General features: G+C 41.8%; 1 protein-coding gene across 13 annotated transcripts in view; it reads left to right on the forward strand.

The window, feature by feature from the left end:
- The window catches only part of LOC128887467 (CUGBP Elav-like family member 4), a 559,913-nt gene that overhangs the window by 473,318 nt on the left and 65,915 nt on the right, over positions 1-20,680 (forward strand). For 8 of the 13 annotated variants that reach the window (XM_054143443.1, XM_054143432.1, XM_054143394.1 and 5 more), the window contains 2 exons: positions 8,083-8,131; positions 16,159-16,284. In XM_054143443.1, coding sequence (XP_053999418.1) covers positions 8,083-8,131; positions 16,159-16,284 — 175 coding nt within the window. Of the gene's footprint in view, positions 1-8,082; positions 8,132-13,188; positions 13,261-16,158; positions 16,285-20,680 lie in introns of all 13 variants that reach the window. The other 5 variants (XM_054143494.1, XM_054143487.1, XM_054143503.1 and 2 more) reach the window with 2 other exon arrangements.

A 20,680-nucleotide genomic window follows, 5' to 3' on the forward strand; every position in this document is an offset into this window, starting at 1 on the left:
GTCCTGTTCACTCAAACTTACACGCTGCGCTGGCCTCGAATTTCATATTTTACACCATTTTATTGTATCGGTAACGAATTACTTATTTAGGGAGAATTATAGTTTCTTCGATTTTTTGAGTGATTATGTTTACGAATGAATGTTTTATATTTGATCTTTGTTTATTTCTGCATATTTGAAAACATTTTAAACTTCAACCACGTGTTATTCACATTGTTCCTCTTCTAACTAATTACATTCTAACTCCTACATCTCCTAACAAATTAAAGCCGACATTAAACATTCGCGAACAACATTCATCAGACCAACTAGCAACAACGCGATGGACGCGGATAGGAGTCGTCGTCGGCGTCGTTCGCGTCTCGAAATAGACGGGCGAATAACGTTTGACATTTAATGCGCACCCAGGCATTGGCTTAGATTACAATCGGTGAACGGTGATTGGCCTGGGGACGCGAAAGCTCACTCGACTCGAATGCTCTTTCGACGGGGCTGTAGCCGACTCTCAAATATTTGTAGAGTGTTAGGGAAAAAAGTGATCGGGGGTGAACAGAAAAAAAAAAGAGTGAGAAATTGGATAGGCAGCCGAACGGGTGTTTCGTGCCGTACAGGCGTGGCGTGTAAAAAAATTCGATATCGAAACAGTGCATCATATTCTCTTGCGGAAATAATTGGGACCAACTACGCGCCGACAAGAGAAAGAACACGGGCTTTGTTCTTCGTTAAAGATGGCGCTGGAGGAACATACTCTGTTGAGAAAGGAGAGACAAACTGGGGATTTGTGTTCCTTTAAACAATTTTTACTATTTAATATCGATACTGAAAGGCTACGAACAAGAATGCATCGTAAATGGAGCGTTTGTGTGTACAAAGTTAATGCGTAGGAAGCTGCTTTAGTTGTTTAAAGTTTTCTATTTTTTAAGGATTCAAATTTAATTAAACGTTGCCTGCCCGATGTGGAATTCAATTTAATTTAAATGGTCTGGTTTTTATAGAGTTATATTTCATTTTTAATTTTCCGTTCTGTATGGAGTTTTAAAAACTTTTAATTTCTATGATGATTTAAAACTGCAGGATTTCCTTTCTACTCCTTTATTAGAAGTATATTTTTCTGCCTTCGGTCTTTCGTATAATAACAAGTTGATACGAACATGATATAGTTGATTAGGTAAATTGACACGAATAGATGAATTCTGCTTACAAACAGAATTAATAATACGATGTGACAGCATGATTTTCTGTACTCTAATCACATAAAGCTACTAATCATTATCAATCATGAGCGACACATTAATTAAAATAGCTAATTGTTATACGAATGTTATTCTAACTGAATGGTGTCAGCGAATTTGTTAATAAAAAACGGAAATTCTGAGCCAGACACTCTGCGGTAACAGTCTGGAATAGATTAGCCCTCATTCCCACCGATGTTGAGTTTCATTAAAGAGGACATTGATTAGGAAGACTTCTAAGTTGAAGTCAATCTTCTATTAACAACTGTAACAAGGAACAGAGCTTGGAGGTTTTCAGTTTCACCGTTGAAATAAAACCTTCGCTATTGGCAAAAAGTTTTCTAGAAAAATATACAAATAAATTAATTACACCCTACCTTACTGTAACTTCTAAAAATCTAAATACAAAAATATTTTACTAAATATTTATAACAAAAGAAATGATATTTTCGTTCATTTTACTCGTGTACCTAGAGACTCCAGAATTTCTTTTGCAAATGACTCATGATTATTCTTCGGCGTTGCACAGCATGATGATGATGATCAATCGCGCAAGACTTGGCACGTGATAACAAAACGTAAATCTTGTTTATAATCGCGATGAAAACACACAGAACGACTGGCAGTTAGGTGGACAGGCAGACAATGTTGCAACGCATTCAGGACGCAAATGTATATTTATTTGAACTACGCTCGTAAGTTGGGTTTCAATAGAAGTTATCGCTATGTCTAAATCTTTCTATTTGTTGATGTAGACAAAGTGACGTAAAACGTGTTAACCGTGCAACATTGTAGGAAAATTTGTTTCGCAATGGTACTCTACCCGCCATTATAAAAGGGGTTTTTCTAAACATTCTATAAATAGACCACTAGCACTTCATGCTTTGAAATACAAACTATACATGTGGGGTAGCAGAAAAACAAAAATTGTAAAGAAAGAAATGAAACCCGATTTTTACTAAGTCACGCTAAAATTTTAGTTAGAGAATTTTTAACATTTAAAGGGTTGTCGAAACCACAGAAGAATATATATGCAAACTTTGTCGAAATATTAATTGTCGGAGCGGTCCAATTAATTGTGGAATTTCAATTAATTCGCCAATTAGCCCATCTGAAATCCATTTAGACGTAATCTGATAGGAGACAGCCCGAATCGCTCGCTCCTCTGCAGCATCCGACGTGAACGCAAGGGAGAAGTGCATTTGCTTTTGGAGCAGTCGACAAATTAGTCGTATTAGCGGCACAGGCGCGGATACAGATTTCGTGGAGTACAGTTTCCGGCTGGATACGCGTACGGCAAATTATTGAAGTTAACTCGAGCCACGTATCTGCCGGCGCACAGTCATTCCCAAAACTACGAGGGCCGATAAAACGAATTTACCGAAATGTCATTGCGGAATCCTTAATCGTGCTTTTCATTTGTATCAGAAACTCGCAGGAAAGCATTACGTCGTGCAAAATGTCCGCTCCCTTTTTACGCTTGGTATATGCTTTTCATTTAATTCCATAAACCGACGGAATACAAAACATTGTCCGAATGGGGAAAATGTATTTCAGCTTCCACCGTTCGATATGCAACTCTTATCCGTTTTATTTTTTTTTTTTTTATTTTTGCGGCAGAAATAAACCCTAGCCGATACCCTCGCTGGAGGATACTAAAGGCGGACAAGTTCGGCTCGATATTTCCGTCACTATCGATCCTATCGGAAATTTTTATGGGGCAATAAAGCCCCAGTATTTAATTTGCGACAACTTTTGTTACGTATGCTTTCCTTGCGAGGGCAACGGTGGGCGAGATATTACACGTTTTATGGCTGGCATACCGTGTATGTCTAGTTTACAGTTTGGTGTATTAAGTAGTTGTGCCCTGAAATTTCTATCGAAAATTATACATAACAAAATTGATATCAAAATAAATTTACGATAACATTTATTCCACCCATTTTCTCTGGAAAATCAACCGCAAACGAGACATCCGGTGTCCTGGATAGAAATTTCCTATAAACCATACATAAACCCACGTTTAATTTCGCGAATCGTTCCCAACCCCTTCAATCCCGCAACAAACTTCGAAAACAAATAAGAAAGTATAAACTACCCACGAAAATTCCTCGCTAAGGAACTAATTCGCCGATACCGAGACCTTTTACTCGTTCGAATCGTTCGATACCTCAATTTCGAGCGTGTTCGAGCGTTCATTGTTAGCTGGAAGAAGCCGACGAATAAAACGAGAAGAACTCCGTCGGAGAAATGAAAACGCCGAGGAGTAACAGGATGATCTAATTACTCCAACGTAGGCCACAATAGGAGCAAGAATACGTGGTTCGTAAATTGGGGACGGGCACAATATAAGGTATCTCGATATCTTGCTCGTTACACGGTCACGACGGTATAAATTTGCCGAAGGGTAATCAAGTAATGAATACATCGCCTGCGAAGACCGTACGTATATAAATCATGCCGGAGAGGATGCCGGGGGCTACAGGGTGAGCCCTTATCTCCAATCAGTACATTGATTGCACGCAGCCAGGTCAAATACCGGGCTTCGCTCGACGGCTCGGTTCAGGCACGATAGCTTATTCAATTTCCGAAGCGGCCATTCACCATTCAATTTGGCAGTTATCAACCTCCACCTATCCCCTATCTGGATTTTGCGTGGCTTTCTAGGAATCGTACTTCCTGACGGAGAAAAGAATAAGGCATAGGGAAGGGGGGAGCAAGGAAGAATGATAAGTACCGGAAGATTTAATTGCGCGGAGTTAGGCTTCAGACCTGAGGTCTTGGAGGAGAGTTCCGAGTCTCGATCGCTCCTTGTGATCGCGTGATTAATTGGTCGTTTTAAATTGACTTCTAGAAGCGAGTCAAGAAGACGAACGTTGTGGAATATTGAAGGTGTTACGATAGACTTTTGGGGAAACGAAACTGGTTGATGATAGATGAAATGCACTTGGGTAGCATTAGTTGATTTGAAAAACAACAAATTTAATAGCACTTTTTATTATCAGAATAATAACGTAGATTATACACTTATATTAAATCTTGGCACCCAAGGCAAAACACTTTTTAGCTGACAGCGAATGGAATAAGCAACGACTATCGGTGACAGATAAGCTATTTCTATTATCGGTCAATCGCTTCGTGTATGGGGAATCAGAATAAATATTGTCGTATAACCTGTGAACAGAATTAGAATTTTAGAAAGTTTCTCCAGAACTCATCTCTGTTTCGTTACTATCTCCTACTTCATTGGTGACATCTTTTTTTTTCAAAAACGATAACCAAAGTTATATATTTCTTGGCGATGTTTTCCTCGCAGGTATTAAACAGGCACGACCGACCGTTTCGTAAAGCATATGGCTATTACTCAGCATCTATCTGGCAGAAGCAAGACGCGGTTCCTGCAATGTACATAGATAATCGAGCTTAATTAATTGCTCGTGATGCGCGCTCTGGGCTGAGCAAACACATTTACTTATTACCATCCATCTTGAGTGGTGCCTCTCAAGGGAATCGATTTTCTAAGTGCACGGGGGCTGATGATGACACGAATTATCGAAGGGTTGGGCACGTGATCGTAACAAAATCGTTAAGTAATCGCGCGGGCTTATGCAATATTCTTCGTCGCGGGATTAAGTTTTCAACCTGAAAACGAATTAATTTACGGGTACACCTTTCATCGATCAGTCAGGGAATGATTCCATTATCGCATTATGGTGCTGTTACGAGTTAATATCTTAAGAGCCTAGGGTTCCCTTTGGCATTCTCTGCTCGTGTCATCGGTAGGTTGACCATCGTGTTTCATTATGGAACTACATTTCATCACTGTTTGATGCGTTCAATCAAACGAACTATTCTGTTACGTTGAGTTCGACGGTGTCGAATTTTTTACGAATTCATTTTTCGATCAATTCATACCTAAATATTCATACAAAATCTCTAACCTAGGTTTTCATCATGTGTAAAACATTGAATTACCTTGGTTACGCTGTTAATTATGCAAATTAATTGCGATTCCCTGATTATATCGTCAGTTGCGTCGGTGTCTTTGCGTGGAAATCAGTCGGCTCGATGAAATCATTAACTGACGTCAGTTCGGTACGTTAATCAATTGTAAGTGGAACTATTTGGGCGCAATGAAGCCACCGGTAATGGGCGGTAGTTAATACTTGTCTACGTTAATCGCCACGTCTATGCCTGGCAATACGTTCCGCGGAAGCCTCGCCTAGTAATCGTTATTGACTGGTACAGATCCCTCGGGTAGTAAGTGACATTTACACGATGCATTCTGCGTTAAACTTCCCCAGAGAGATTGGAGCACGACAGAGCGCGCACCGGAGAGAGACAGTGGCACGTAGAGAGAGAAGGACGAAACGTCGTATCTCAATTCCAGTATCTATACGGAGATCGAGTTCCCCTGACAACAAGACAACAACAAACGCTTAATAGCCAGTACTCTGCTCAAAGTTTAATTTCCTGGCCAGAGGACAGTGCTTAAACTGGCCTTCCCCTCCGCCCCCATCTCCTCTCTCGTCGTTCTCCCTCGATCTACCTAGAATCATACTTCGTGACCTACGTCTATTCGTATGGTTCTTATTCCCTTTTTCTTTAAGCAGCCTCATGGTGAGGGTGATGTATGCTTTCATGAGATATCGGCGAAGTTACGAATAATGGCTCCTATGGAATATTGAACAATGAATTACGAGTGCTGGAGGCTCCCTTGGAGACGTTTCGCTAAATTGATCCCTGGACAGTGAGTAGAATTACGTGCTTGTGTGGTATATGGCATTCGAAGGGTAAGGTTGAGAGATCCTAGATCTTGGAGACGCTAAGCTGTGACAAGACAGGAGACGGAAAGGCATGTAGCCCTAGACGGCATGTTGAGAAGTAGATAGTACCCATCTGGTATTTAGAAACGACATCTGTGACTATAGCTACTACTGCTCAGACTACACATTTACAATGACAAAATAGACAATTGATGGATACTACTACATCAAGACTCACCACTAATGTTCATCATCATCAGTGGATACTTATATAAAACGTCTACTATTCTATAGCCTTTTTTTCCTTTTTTCCTTTCTATTATTTCTTCCGTTTCCGTTCCATCTAATTAGCAAAACCAATTGAATAGACAACAGAAGAATTTATTAACGACAGAGTAACTTCAGATTCAAGGAACACTGTACCCTTTTCATCGAACTACGAACCCGGAAATCTTGGCTGCGTTTCACGAGTATAGTTTCTGTAGGAGTTCCACATAGTCGCGGCACTGACCCTTGCAACGTAACCCCTCTTGGTACATGAGTTGCATGTACGAGGAAAAAGTTTTGGGGTCGCCATGTATGTTTCCACCCTAGTGCGTTCTCACCCTAACATTCTTATGGCACAGGTAGCGCATAATGAAAAAAGAATAGCGAGTCAGAAGACAGATGGCCGCGATACTCGTCTATATTATGCCCATATTGAGAAACAGATTATCGGGGCCTCCGATAAAACGTATCGTACAAAGTTGCTTCATCTATTCCTAGATTCGGACAGCACCTGTACTGTTTGCTATATCTCTTGCAGAGATTTCATTCAAATTGAAATATGCTTCGCATTCACTTAGGAACGGTTTAACTAGGGAAATGAGGTCATTGTATTGGGTTGTCTGGAAAGAAACGACTACTTTCCAGTTCCTTAAATATATTAAAATTAAACGTGCCTTTGAATGTTTCTTAAAATTTAACGCGAACTTTCTGGGCAACCTAATGCATGAAAAAGTAAATCTAAAATAAAATTTCTTCGAATGATTGAATCTAATCTAATCTAAGGTTCAGGTGAGTGAAAATCAAAAGCAAAATTCCTGGAAGCATTTTCAAGATGATACGTTTCCAGAAGGGCCAACAGAGGTTTCGAAGTGACGAAAGGAGAAGAACCCCAGGACAAAGTAACCGAGCTAAAGTAGCGGGACACAGCCAGTGAAGGGACGAGAAGGAAGGATCGGAGTACAGACCCGTGTCCCCCGCGTCATGAATCATGCATTCCCATCCCCCAGGAACGAACTAGAGCGCTCTGCGGTAGCGCGATCCGTCCGACAAATAAACAATGTTATTTGTTCTCTGGGATCTCGACCCATTCGCAGCAGCCCAAAAGACTTCGTGGGGTTGCCACGAAAGGACGAGCCTCGAAGTTCCACGCTCTCGCGTACGGAAACGACAGGAGGAAGGACGAGGTTACCTTTTCCCTGCCCTCTGTTTCTTTATCTCATCCCTGGCTACGTTTCCCGCTCTCGTTTTTGCTCCCGTTATTCCTCGTCACCATTTTCCATTCGCCATTATTCCACGACAATCGAGCCTGTCAGTAACAGAAGGAACCCACCAACGATAATGTTTGAACAAGAGCGAAGTAACGAGGGACGGGCTGATGACGCGCAAACAATGATATTTTTCCGTGGTTCGATCCGCGAACGAATTTCGGATAGGCGTTTTATACTTCGTTTTTGTTTTAACTCTACGGTCCGCATTGACGCGCGTATGCATCAACCGCCTTTTTCTTTAATATTTTATTACACAACGGCATAAACGACAACTTATGCGCTGTTTGATACGATTTGAAAAATTATAGGGTTAACAACTCTGCGGATATTTTGAGGGACTGGGTGAAGATCTTTTGGGAATTAATTTTAAGATAATGTATGTGGGTCTTGAGGTTTCCTTTTACACGATGTTTGTGTGTATCTTGGAGAGTGAGAAAATAATTTTTTTAATCGAATATGCGTGTGTGTTAATTCGTGTCTAAATTCGTATAAATTAACATTCCCGAATAGCCATTGCATATAAATTTCCTTTCTTTCTTTTTGTTGCAGATGAACCGTCCTATTCAAGTGAAGCCGGCGGACAGTGAAAACCGCGGAGGTAAGAACTAACATTTAATCAATATATATCACTGTTAAATATCGTTAATACAATCAGATTTCAATATGAAGAAAATAAATTTATAGCAATCTTTAACCTATTTCTCGTATACTCGTATCTCTTATAGCGAATATTCGTTTAATATTAACGGTGTCGTTATTAATCATACAATATTAGACCAAATAATTCCGATTATTTGAAACTAGGGATCAACGAGGTAAATATTTCCGAGGGCAATAACACGCTAAGCTAACATTTTCCGTATTTTTCTTAGCGCGGCGACGATAATTTCGCTTTTACATTCAGATTGTATTGGATCGATAAAAGCATTTACAGGTTGGCAAACTTGTTATTAAAAACTGTAATGCATTCGTAATGGCTGAAAATATACAACAAAGGACGCGTTACCGATCAACGATTTCAATGAAAGGAAATAATAGACTTAATGGCGCGCTGTAAAATATGATTTGTCGAATTAAAAAGCATTCACCGTAACACGCGGTAATACACGTCGACAACCCATACGTAACTTTCAATCGTGAAAATACGTGAGAGCGCGCCACGGTCAATTTTCGTTTCCGTGCAATTTTTTCACGATATGATGATATTCATTAATTTTGTGTCAATGAAAACACGCACGATATATTCACTGTCTTACCTTTTACATTCGTCCGATAAGCGACTGATAAGGAAAAAAGCTTTCGAGCAAATTGCCCTGATAATCGTCCTCTTTGCAACAGCAGATGCGTCACCGTCCATTAGAAATAAAAACATAAACATTACACTCCAAGATTCAATCGAATAAATTAATCTGGAATATTGATACTAGTTTTAACCTTTGCACACGATCCTCCAGTTCTTCATTTAATTTTTTTCTACGTGTTATTCGCACGGAATTGGTTTTATTCCCGGAACTGTAATAACTTAACTCCGTTATGCAATGGGTATTGATGTCAGCAACGGGAGAAATTGTAATTGCCTCGCTTGGCACGCGTGGTGTAGCGTGAGAAGACACAATTCTACGCCCACTATCAGAAATTAATGCCATACGACGGAATTGAGATTGATGAGTTGTGTCACGCAGAAAAAGGAGACTTAACATCTGCGTGTTCGGTTTATCGAGCATTAATACAGGGACACGTGGATAACCTGATGATGGCGGATACGTAACGGTTCTGTCCAAGAAGTTTGAAGTGTGCTGTGCAGAGGTTCGAAGTTAGCTATTGATTTTGTCGTGCTGTTTATAGCGAGAGTATCGATGGGATATAAGCAAGTTTTCTAGCTACGATTCAGCGAGACATACCCCGAACGAAGTCCTTGTCCAACAATCGAGGTTCTTCTGTATGAGTGTTCTTATAACATTCTACTCGGAATTTCTGGCCTCATGGTGGAGCGATTTTCAGAGATAATTTTGTCCGATAGATTTGACATTTTTTTGGTATAATTATAAAATGTATCATATTCTTAAATGTTACTTAAATGTTACTTAAATATTCGTTTGAATATTTTTAAAACACTAGCTTGGTAATGTAAAATTCAACGAAAGTGCATAAAAAAAGGATATCGATTCCCCGAAACAGGAAAGATGGTGTGTGCTTCCTTAAGTCTCTTCGCGAAGACTAGGAAACTAGTTTCCTTCTCAAACGGAAAACCAAGTTAACACTGAGTAGCAGTGGGAGTTGTGCCTGACGAAATGGGAGGCCTTGAGCGATCGATTGAGTTTGATCCAATGCAGATATTCAAGGAGAGACACCGAAGAAGGAGAAAACCGAGTTACGAGGCGGAGCGGAGGGAAGTAGATGAAGGGAACCGTAATTCATACGCTAATCTGGCGCAGATGCCATTGTAATCTCCGGTCGCCTGTCTCAGTGTGGCTCCACAAAGCCTCAGTTTGACGTGGCTGCAGGAGGAGCGGACCAAAACTGAACGCTATCACTGCTTCTGCTTCCACCGTCTTACCTGGCACATGCGTGCAGGAGCCTCGATTAGAAAGCTACCGAACCTCGATGATAAAAACAAAATATACTAGCTATACAGGCATTTTAACGATAATATACGTATCATTTGAATTCTCGCAACCTGAGAAATTGGAAATGTTATCATTGAAAAGGAGACGAAAACTGAAATACAGCGAATCTGTGTTAATAAAATTTTTTTTTCAAAAATTCATAGCGAATTCGTGAACTCTTAATTGTACAGAAAAAAAGCATACAACACCTTTCTTGAAGTAAATATCCGTATCTTCACTTTCAATTTAATAACTATCTGCCCCTAACTACCGTTGATGCCTATAAAAAGTTCTCCTCACGACGATAGCTATGTAACTACCTTTCACGATATTCGTAACGACCTAGTAAAAGAATTTGCAAGAAACTAGCATCAACCTACTTCGCAAGAATTTTTTCAAGGTGACTAGCCTGAATAGAAACTCGAGGTAGCCTCGCGTAAATTGATATTCCGGGAAAAGCGGTGCTTCGTGGGATTCACACGCCTTTGAGAGGTAAGCGTGACCGATTGTCTCGCGAGAGTCAGCAGAATTAAATATACAACGATGGAAACAGATTTGAGAAATGCCTATCTCGCGCGGAAAGTTGCTCAAGCTCAAGGGTAGTCGAAGTTCGCGCAAGTGGATAAGGGCGGCTGCTGTACCGGAGCTAGTTGAGCAAGTAGATAAGTTTCGATCCCTCGACGAGTCACCTTGCTTCCGCCGCCATCACTCGTCCTCCCCCACTATGTTCGAGCAGATAAACGTATCCAGGGATATCGAGGCTCTCGAAGGCTGCCTTCATTGCTACCAACTTTGAGTTGGCCGACGTGACGCGAACCTGCTCTCGTCCGAGGCTCCTGGCGAGAAATCCTCGTGGATTATGTGAGAACGACGTGCTTCCTCGCGAGACGGGAAACGATATCATAAATAGAAACGGCGCTGGATAAAGTTACGTATGGGTCAGTGATTACAGGCGCGCTTAACGACGGAAAGCTCGTTAAGCACGCAATAATTTGCGTCGAATTAAATGATATTACCGCCGCGATATCCGACTCCTGCGAACCTGACATGTCTCATTTCTAGTGGCTCGGCTTGGCCAAAATGGGCTAGAGTGGATAAGAAAATTTAGATACTTTGAATGAACATAGAGGGTTCGAAAATATAACAGAAGTCCTGTCTCTCTTAAAGAAGGTAGAACAAAAGTTAATTTAATTTAATTTCTTCTTTATTAGAGAAGATTTTTCTTGCTAATCAGAAAATATTGAAATATTGCAAACTCCCCAAACACGATGCGGCGAGGGGTTAACCCGTCCACGCGAACATCCCAAGAACGCGACGTCTTTTATTTCCGGGTGCATATTCGAATATAATTTCCCCAGCCCGACCTGATCGAATTAACGGGGTAATTGCAGGGCCAAGAACAAAAACCAATCTAAAGGCGGGCGAACAAAAGGAAAGATCGCCGCGTTAGCGCGCGGGGGTCCGAGAAAAGGTGAGACAGAGCGTCAAACAGAATGTTCGCTTTGTTCTCGGTGTCCAGCAAGAAGATAATTTCCCAAGGGTTAATTCCTTCCACGATTTCTCGGGGCGCCTGACCGGGAAAGGGAACGCGAAGGGCACGTTAACACTTAGCTCGAGCGACAAAGGTCCAATTCCTTGTCCCCAAGGTGTCCTGGCGCGACAATGGGAACAGAACGCTCGATGAAAAGTACTCGGGGCTTAAGGAAGGAGAATTCCCTGTCAAGGAACACCGGTGTGAGAAAGTGTGAAGACTGAAGGACTTGGAGTGGGGGGAGTGGTTGGGTAGGAGAAGCAGGAGGTGGACGAAGGGGTAAGAATCCGTGGAGAACGGGGATGCAACGAGGCTGCAAGTCAAGCGAGAATCTAATTTCCCGAGACAAATCCTTAAATGTACCCTGGAGCCTAGCAGGAAGGCGCGAGTCAGGTCACCGGCTGGAATGAGCTCGCGTCTAGCACCCGCGACGACGACCTTTAACTCGGTTCGCCAATTTTGCATCTCCATAACCTCGCGAGAACGCGTCATTAAGTTCATTCACGCGGGGAATGCGGTGAATCGAAAGCACGAACCGCCGCCGCGTTATCCGTGGAATGTAAAATTGTGATAAAACAGTTACGCCCGATTGAAATCCTCGCTTGCCGTCTGCGCCCGAGGGCGAACTTCGGGACTTTCGGTTAATGCGAGGATCCGTCGCGTGCTCGAGATACGATTCCACCACCGAACGAGCCTTTACCGCGAGAAAGCACGAGTCGCGAAGAAATTATTGGCGAACGCTGCGGTGTTCGATCTTGTTAGGCTCTTGCAGTGTAATTTTTTTAAATACTTGAATTTATCTCAATAGCGAGTTAGAAGAACGAATTCACTAATGATCTTCTTCGTTTCAATTGTATATTAATGCGCACCAAGATGAAATTCTTTACAATCTCTTGTGTTCCTAATTAACAATACTATTATTACGACAACGTGGGTATGGTGATTATGAAAATGGCTCGAGTCAAATTTATAGCTCATTTTATGTTGAATTTGCACTCATCGATCTACATTTGAATAGCATGGAACAATTTTGGAAGAGCGGTGTAATATTAGCGTGCTAGACGACGTTGATAATCGTGTCTGAGTTACCTCAGAAAGGAAATATTTATTCTCATTTTACGTCCACATTAATCCTATGTAATAATGTAAAAATAATATTAATTGATTGTTAACGAGACAGAAGATAATAATCCATGACTTAGGCTATTTTCATTATCATCACCACACGTAATAATAACTTCCTCATCGAGCAGTATTTATCGTTAACGATTTAATTTTCTACATGTTTACCTATCGCAACTGTTAATCCGATCTTAAGACCAAACGAAAAGACCTGTGCCGTATAGTCATGCTAAAAAATGAAGCCACTATGCTAATGAAACCACGTTATTCGATGAAAATCTTGCAGGGAGGGCATGCCGAGTGTCTTGTCTTGGGAGGATACATGTAGGCAACGACGACAACGAATGGTGTAATTTTGGGCCCAATGGCATTTCTTTTTTCTGTTCTGTATTCCAGAGTGCATGATGGACGACGGGAGCACCAGTGCCATCTTCTGGAAGTAGGAGGCACCGGTGGCGGCTGCTGAAGGTAACTTCGACTTCCAGGAGATAGCTAGCTTCCTTCCAGTACCTCTATTCTTCTTCTTCTCCGCAAATCGGCAGAAGAAGAACCTCTCTAAGAGAAAAAAAAAGAAAAAAAAAAAAAACGAATTTTTCTCTCTCATCACGCCATCACCGCTGATTCAGCCAGCACAGCTCGCCGCAAAGTTCATTTTGCTGCTCGCTAGTGTTTGACCCACGAAAACCCGACATTCCTCCGTCCAACTTCCTTCTCCACTCTCGATCCAATTTCTTGACCCGACGCGCGCCCGATATACATGTATATGTACATACATGTATATATACGTCCCTTCGAATAAAAGCAGAATCCAAGTATATACCACAGGAAGAATACCGTCCGACCCTGACTAAATTAACCCAATCGCGGAACTTTCTCGAGAGACCAAAATTCTCGATCTTCCTCTCTCTATCTCTATCTCTCTCTCTCTCTCTCTTTTTTTTATAAATATTCATTTTTAACGCGAGACAATTGGGAGTAAAGTTTCCAATCGGAATTCGTCTTCAGCTCTTCGATTTTCCAAATCAAACTCGTGCCAAACTGTTCAGAGTGCGTCGTTCTTGGCAACAACCCGATTCCAACGTAATTCGACGCGTGTTTATCGAATGAAACCTTCTCACTCCGTTTCAAATACCGTTCAGCCGTTCCCAAAATCCATACTATCGGCGAACACGAACATACAGCGTGGTTACACTATGAAGGTATTACAAAATAATGTTGTGCGTGCCCACGTGCGTGAACCTTTACCTAGTAGCCGTAAACTTGTCGTTCGTGTTTTTTGCTCTAGTTATTTGCGCACCGGCGTTTATCACGTTGTGAGAACCTCGTTACGTGCGGGTTCCGCGTGGACGCTCTTGGATTCCCATGGATTCGTCGCAGGTGTCTTAATTCGCGCGAATTCACGCGCCATCATTCGTTGGGTCGTCGAGCAGATAACCAAACCGTGGAAGAGCGAATGATCTTTGAGCGTCCACCGACCGTACGTTGCGGATAGCTTCCTTTTTTTGTTTCGAAGGCCGAATAAAAAACGCCTCGTAAACGTCAAGTCCCGTAATTGATCCCAGTCTTCAATATTTCACCTTATCCCTTCGTATGGACGACCACCTTAAGCGTAAATATTCTATATTCATATAATTATATATTTATATACATACTATTTACCGCTCTTTACAGCTATGACCATAACATAGTGGCTCGCTCGTTGGATGTGTTGTCTCGTTCGTTGTCGATGTGTTTTTTTATCACCTCTGTAAATATTTTCTACTTATGGTGTCAGCTACGTTTATCTTATTCTATTACTTAGATATGATTCTATATGAAAACTTTTTGACCCCCAGCCCCCTTACTCCGTTTTACCCAGCCTCCCGATGACAGACCCATCCACGAACAATCCATCGCGCCACGTCTCTCGTCACGTAGTCCCAGTCGATCTCGCACACCCACAATCATTTTTATTATCGATATTATACAGGGGTACACGTACACGCAGGATACACACTCAGCGCAGATATTTCGAGAAAAAGCGTTTGCGTTCGAGAATTGTCGAATTCCTTGGCCCGCGATGCCACCGAAAATTGTCAAATTCGAACGATGCTTCGCTAAAAATCTATTCGCATTTAACAGTGAATTTCTTGGGACGGTAGTGAGTCCTGTTTTCGCGCCGAGTGATTCTCAATTGAGTCAAACTTTTAGAGTTCGCCGTACGATCGTTCTCAAGGGTGGAGACTATGATATTTGCGATAACATTTGACGAGTGAGACGTAAATTTTGTAAAATCTGGCTCGTCAAGCACGCTCGTTAACTTTTTAATCCGAGATGCTTTCAAAGTTTGATGTCCAATTTGACAAAAGCTCGGCGCACGTCTTGAGCATCCGTGCAACGAACCGAGAAAGAGACGGAGACACGATCAGGCCCAAGTATGATACTCCACGAAACGGCATCGTGATCGTAGGTCAATTCACTTCGTTCGAAATAGCTGCAAATTGTTGAAAGAAAAAGTTGTTAAGTGACGTGTGACCCTTTATAAGCGATATGTTGACCTCAGCACCACGTGGCACACTCGTTGGTGGCGACCTCTGCGATCACAGAGGTAATATTTTAATCGCGAATATTTATGTCGAATTTAAATATCGTGAAAAGAAAACAAGAAAGAAATATTTATAAGTCGAAACCTCTGCGTAGACGACGTCGCCATCGAGAGTTCCGCCCGTAGTTGAGTCGCTTGTACGCCCCCCATCCGATTTTTACGCGAGTACCGTTTTTTCTCCATCTGTTCTTCGGCTTGTGGCGTAGGATGTAGGATTGAAATTGATTGATATTTCCTTTGTTATCGTTACTTTACTACCTCACAACTCCCATTGAAATACATTAATCGTCACCGGCACACGTGTGCGTCGTGTTACTATAATTATCCGATGTCGTTATCGCAAGACGATGTAATTTTCTTATCGTCCTCGGCATTTCACGTAATCTGTACGTACCGTAAACGCAATATGTGTTGCAACACAATTTACGCAGTTCTCAACCGCTGTCTAAACGCAAATTGAAAGTTTAAGGCCGTATAAGGCTGCGTGTCCGTGTAAATTTGCATTATAACACAGATCATACATATGTATATATCTATATGCATATTGGCAATATATAGATATATGTATATTTTATATATACCCCTACCCCCCCTTCCCCTTAGGATGGTGGATGCTGGTGTAACCGTGTAACTTTGTCGTTCTCGGTGTTAGCCGCAAAATCTCTTTTTAATGCCTAACAAGCGCTATAAGCGAAACAGCCCCGTATCGAACTGGCAACGACTAACGCATCTCTTTGTTTTTTCTCTGTTCCTTTTATTTCAACACGCGGACCGACCCGCAGACAGAAAGCTGTTCGTGGGAATGCTCAGCAAGCAACAGACAGAAGACGATGTCAGGCAGTTGTTCACTGCTTTTGGCACAATAGAGGAGTGCACCATCCTCCGAGGACCCGACGGCAGTAGCAGAGGTGAGTTACGTTCACGTAATATGTACCTAGATTACGATGTATTTATAATTGTGGTATTTTATGTGTGGTGTTTTATCGTACGTGGTGTTGTTACAATGGCGTGGGACAATGTTACTACGAAAATATGATAACGGGAATAAATATGCTGGACATTAAGCACCTGTACGACTCGTATTTATGAGTCGACCTACTGTTAACACTTTATCTACCGAGAGGCTATTTAGAGGCTTTTTAAATAGTGTATCCATGTTTGTAATTGACTTTGCGTATGGTTAGTCATTCGAGACTATAGAAACCTGGCTACGAGTTGTTATGTTTTAATGAAACCGAATTGACTAAATGGCCAGGTTTACGCAATCCCCTCCCTTTTCAGTAGGAGTCTTGAACTCGCGCACTAATTTTGTCGACCGATGTGCGACCTAGTTGCGCAGAATCATTGTGCCACCATCATTGTAACTGCATGACGAATCGACGCTAATCTTCCAAATCATCTATCCCAAAGTAGCTTGAATCGCTATGAAATAATAATTCTCTGTCAGTGTGTGTTATATATTCTGCACAATTCGATGTATGCACATTGTATGCTGCACATTCCAATGTATTTTGCCAATGTTTACGTATTAAGTGTAACCACTATATTTATTTACATGTAACTGAAATATGTCGAATATTATGTGTATCGAATTTTTATCCTCAAAATGTGACGATAAGTAGTTTAATCCTTGAATTAATAACTTATCCTGAACTTCGAGTATCGTAAATTATTGACATTATTATTTCATAGTAATTCGTGCTACTCGTTTGCACATTAAACGATTCGATAGATTAGACGCGCTCCATCTTGTAATGGCTGGCGTAATGTTTCTGCGCAATTGTAGAATGTCTTAGCGCGGTGGACGAAGAAGAAAGAGTGGAGGTAGCGTGAACCTAGCTATTAACAATTTCATTTGCGAGAACCCACGTTTAGCTTGTCCTAAGCACTCTGGATCCCAAACAGCCATTAGGGAATAATCATGTTCATCTTTTTACTATAATACATAAAATAACATGACTTTTGTGACGTATTCGGAATAACTCGCGATATTTTTGCCAAAGATTAAAAAATAGGAGTTTGAGCATTAAAGCAAACTAAGACTCTACAATTAACCGTGGTCCACCAACTCAAATCATCTCAAAAAAGAAACAATTGTTTAGAAGTTATATCTAACTCACACGCCACACTCGAATAACAAAGCATAACTGGACTGATGAAATGGAGTGCAATCACAGTTTCATTCAAAAGTTTACCACAGCAAACTCCACTAACTCTCCGAAGTAGCTGATGCTTAAAAAGAGAGAGGAATTACCAGCAAACCAAGCCAGCAATATTAACGATGGAACACCGACTCGGGAGTTATCTCAAAGAAAACAATTGCCTCGAAGGGATGACTCGCACGCTACGCTAAAATCATGACAACAAATTCGAAGAAGTTCAAGCAAGCCAGGAAAGGCGTTAATTTCCGCAGAACCAACCAACGAATCTCGGATATTTTTATTCCAAAACGAACACACCGAGTAATAGGACGCCGCTCGAGTTTCCAAGAGTTTTTTAAAGCGAGAGGCTGGAAGTAATCGCGCGGAAAGAAAAAGATGGAGGCGTAAATAGGGGAAACAATGCACAGGAAGGGGAAAGAAAGGAAGCAAGAGAGAGACGAATGAAGTTACCCGAAAGGGGAGAGGGGTAAGTAGCCGAGGAGGCGCGAATGTAATTAAATTCCATCTTGAAATAAAACTCACTTTCAACGGTTAATAAGATTTTGATTCGCAGTCGGTGACGTAACATAGAACCCATCGTCTTTGGTTGGTTCGCAACGGGGTAGAGAAGCTGGAGACATGATTGTAGAAGGGGGTGAAAGGCAGTACTCAAGGCAGGACCCTATATCAGAAGACTCGCTCCTTTGCTTTACGGGGGCGGTACGTCCCTCCCCCGTACCGTGCCACCCTTTTTGCTAAACCGAAGCCAGTGTCATTGCCTGGCGCGGGCTTTGGGCTCTTTGTCGAAAATCGGGGCGATGTTGCGCTCACTTTTCAAGCTCTTTAATTAAAATCACACGAACGCAATCATTGCTTTCGCTGGGATCGATCCGAAACGTTCGGTTGCTTACGAGGATCGCCTGTAATTTCGCCATTGTCATCTATTTCGCGATAAAAGGACGCTAAAAGGGGGTTAGGGTTCCTGAATGGCCCGATAAAATTGGTTCCAGCAGCCAGCAACACTGGCAAACGTGTACATTTAACCAGGGCATTGTTTTAAAATAAAATATTTTAAGAGCCTTTCACTAAGGAACTTCGACAATTAATTTTGAGAGCTAAGTGTTGATGAAAACAATTCTAGAAAGAATTCGTAAATTTTGATGAGAATAGATAAATAAGTACTACGACAAATATTAGATTCTATAGTTTGTAATTGTCTCGAGACAAAATTTCAGGCCTGTACATTCCCATGTGAACGTTTTTAACGTGTTAAAATTTTCTGGGGAGTTTATGAATTAATTTTAATTGATTTAATCTGGGGGACACTGAAAGGGTCCGTAACCGTGTCTTCAGAGAATGGAAATGTCTTGCACGGAAAGTCATCGATCGATTATTCCGCTTAACTCTGCCGTTACGTCCCCCGTCTTGGTTCCTGACGGAAACTTTCCAAACACGCTTCATCACTACTCGGTTGGTCTCGCTTGAGTTCCCTAGCTAGCTAATCCGTGACGTTATAGTGACATCAAGGAGATCTCCTGTACGACTTCACCTGTCTATCGCTTCGGATCTACTGGCGCAGCCAGTAATACATATACAGTCAGTCCCATAAGTTTTCGTACCCTTTATGCCCATTGAAGAAATTTGTCTAAATTAATTCATAGGTTTGATGTTAATTTAGACGAATTTCCTCAATAGACATGGGACTGACTGTAAATGTGTCGTGTGTTCAAAGATACAAAAACGTAGATCAGAAAAAGCAAGAATGAAAGGGCAACCTAACCCTACATTCAGTTCTAGGGAATCCTATATATCCAAAGTTAATTAGACAACGCTACAAAGGATGACAATCTTTCCCAAACTTATTGGCAATTCCTTCGCCCTGTCTCTCGAGTAACTTCCCTCATCGGATGATACCGTCTAGGCCGGTAGTCGGGAAGGTAGCACAGCGTTTCTCGGTAACGAGGAGTTTAAGAAAGGAATTCGTTTCGACGATTCTATGGAAAGACACGACGGTTGTCTTCGTCATCGTCGAGGCGGTCCGCATTCCTCCGATGCAATAGTAACGACAGACTCTTCGTCCAATTATTTTTCCCTCGCTTCGAAACATTTCAACGCCACTTCAGCGAACGAACTCGTTCCATTCTCTCGTTTGCGTGCCAACTTTTCTTCGCCTCGTTCCCCTCCACCATCAGCCCTCCTCCAGCCCCTCTCGTCCACTCCTTTCGATTCTCTTTAACTCCGTTTTTCGATGCACAGAGGTCCCAACAGTGGCAGACCTCCCACCTCCCGCAGCCTCCCAACATGGAACCGGGGCAGGTGTTATTTCAATTGTGCGAGCAGCAATAATTCACCCGCGCTAAGAAGATTATAAAATGTTTATGAATAATGGAACGAGATATTATTCGAAGCAGGTCCGAGGGTTCTCCTCGAGCGTGGAAGGGTTCGCGCGATGTGGCGCTACCAACACCGAGGCGAGTAATGCCACGAAGGCGCCGTCGAAACGGTTGGCGAACTCCTGTATCCGCTTATTGCGGAACGGTGTGTTGTAAACGTTAAACGAATATTCGCGCAGCAGAACAATTTCGTGTATTAAGTTGTAACAACATCGGGCTCCCGCCGGTTCGCGATCCTCTTCCCGTTTTCCTGCAGCGTTCCTGTTCATACCTAACCTTCCGACTGTCGGCGGGCATTATATCATCTTTAAACAGCTTTCATCAGCGGAAGACGCAGATAATGAGATTACGTATCGCGTCGCTTTATTTACTAACAACAATTGCGTTCGCGTGAGGGTGGGGGGACAACATTTTCCGCTGATGCGGTCCAATGGGATCGAGAAACGGTGTTTGAAGGAGGTGAAGGGAGATTGAAGATGTTTTTTTACGCGAGGAGTATCATTTATTTGAGATGTGGAATGTAGGGGCTGTTACGAGATTGGTGATGTACTTTAATTGGTTGAAAACAGTACAATGGAAGTGACTGTTCAAACGAAATTCTAGAGAATTTTCAAGAAACATAATATTTATGCAATTTGCTTTTTGAAAGAGGACTGATTAAATTAATATCGTAGAAAACATTTCGATCGTTTCTCCTCGAATACTGCGTGCGATCATGTGACACGAACAGATTAGAATGGTCCCGTTAACGACATTACTGACAGGAAGTA

The sequence above is a fragment of the Hylaeus anthracinus genome, unplaced genomic scaffold, assembly GCF_026225885.1.
Source record: "Hylaeus anthracinus isolate JK02 unplaced genomic scaffold, UHH_iyHylAnth1.0_haploid 0, whole genome shotgun sequence".
Taxonomy (NCBI): Eukaryota; Metazoa; Arthropoda; class Insecta; order Hymenoptera; family Colletidae; genus Hylaeus; species Hylaeus anthracinus.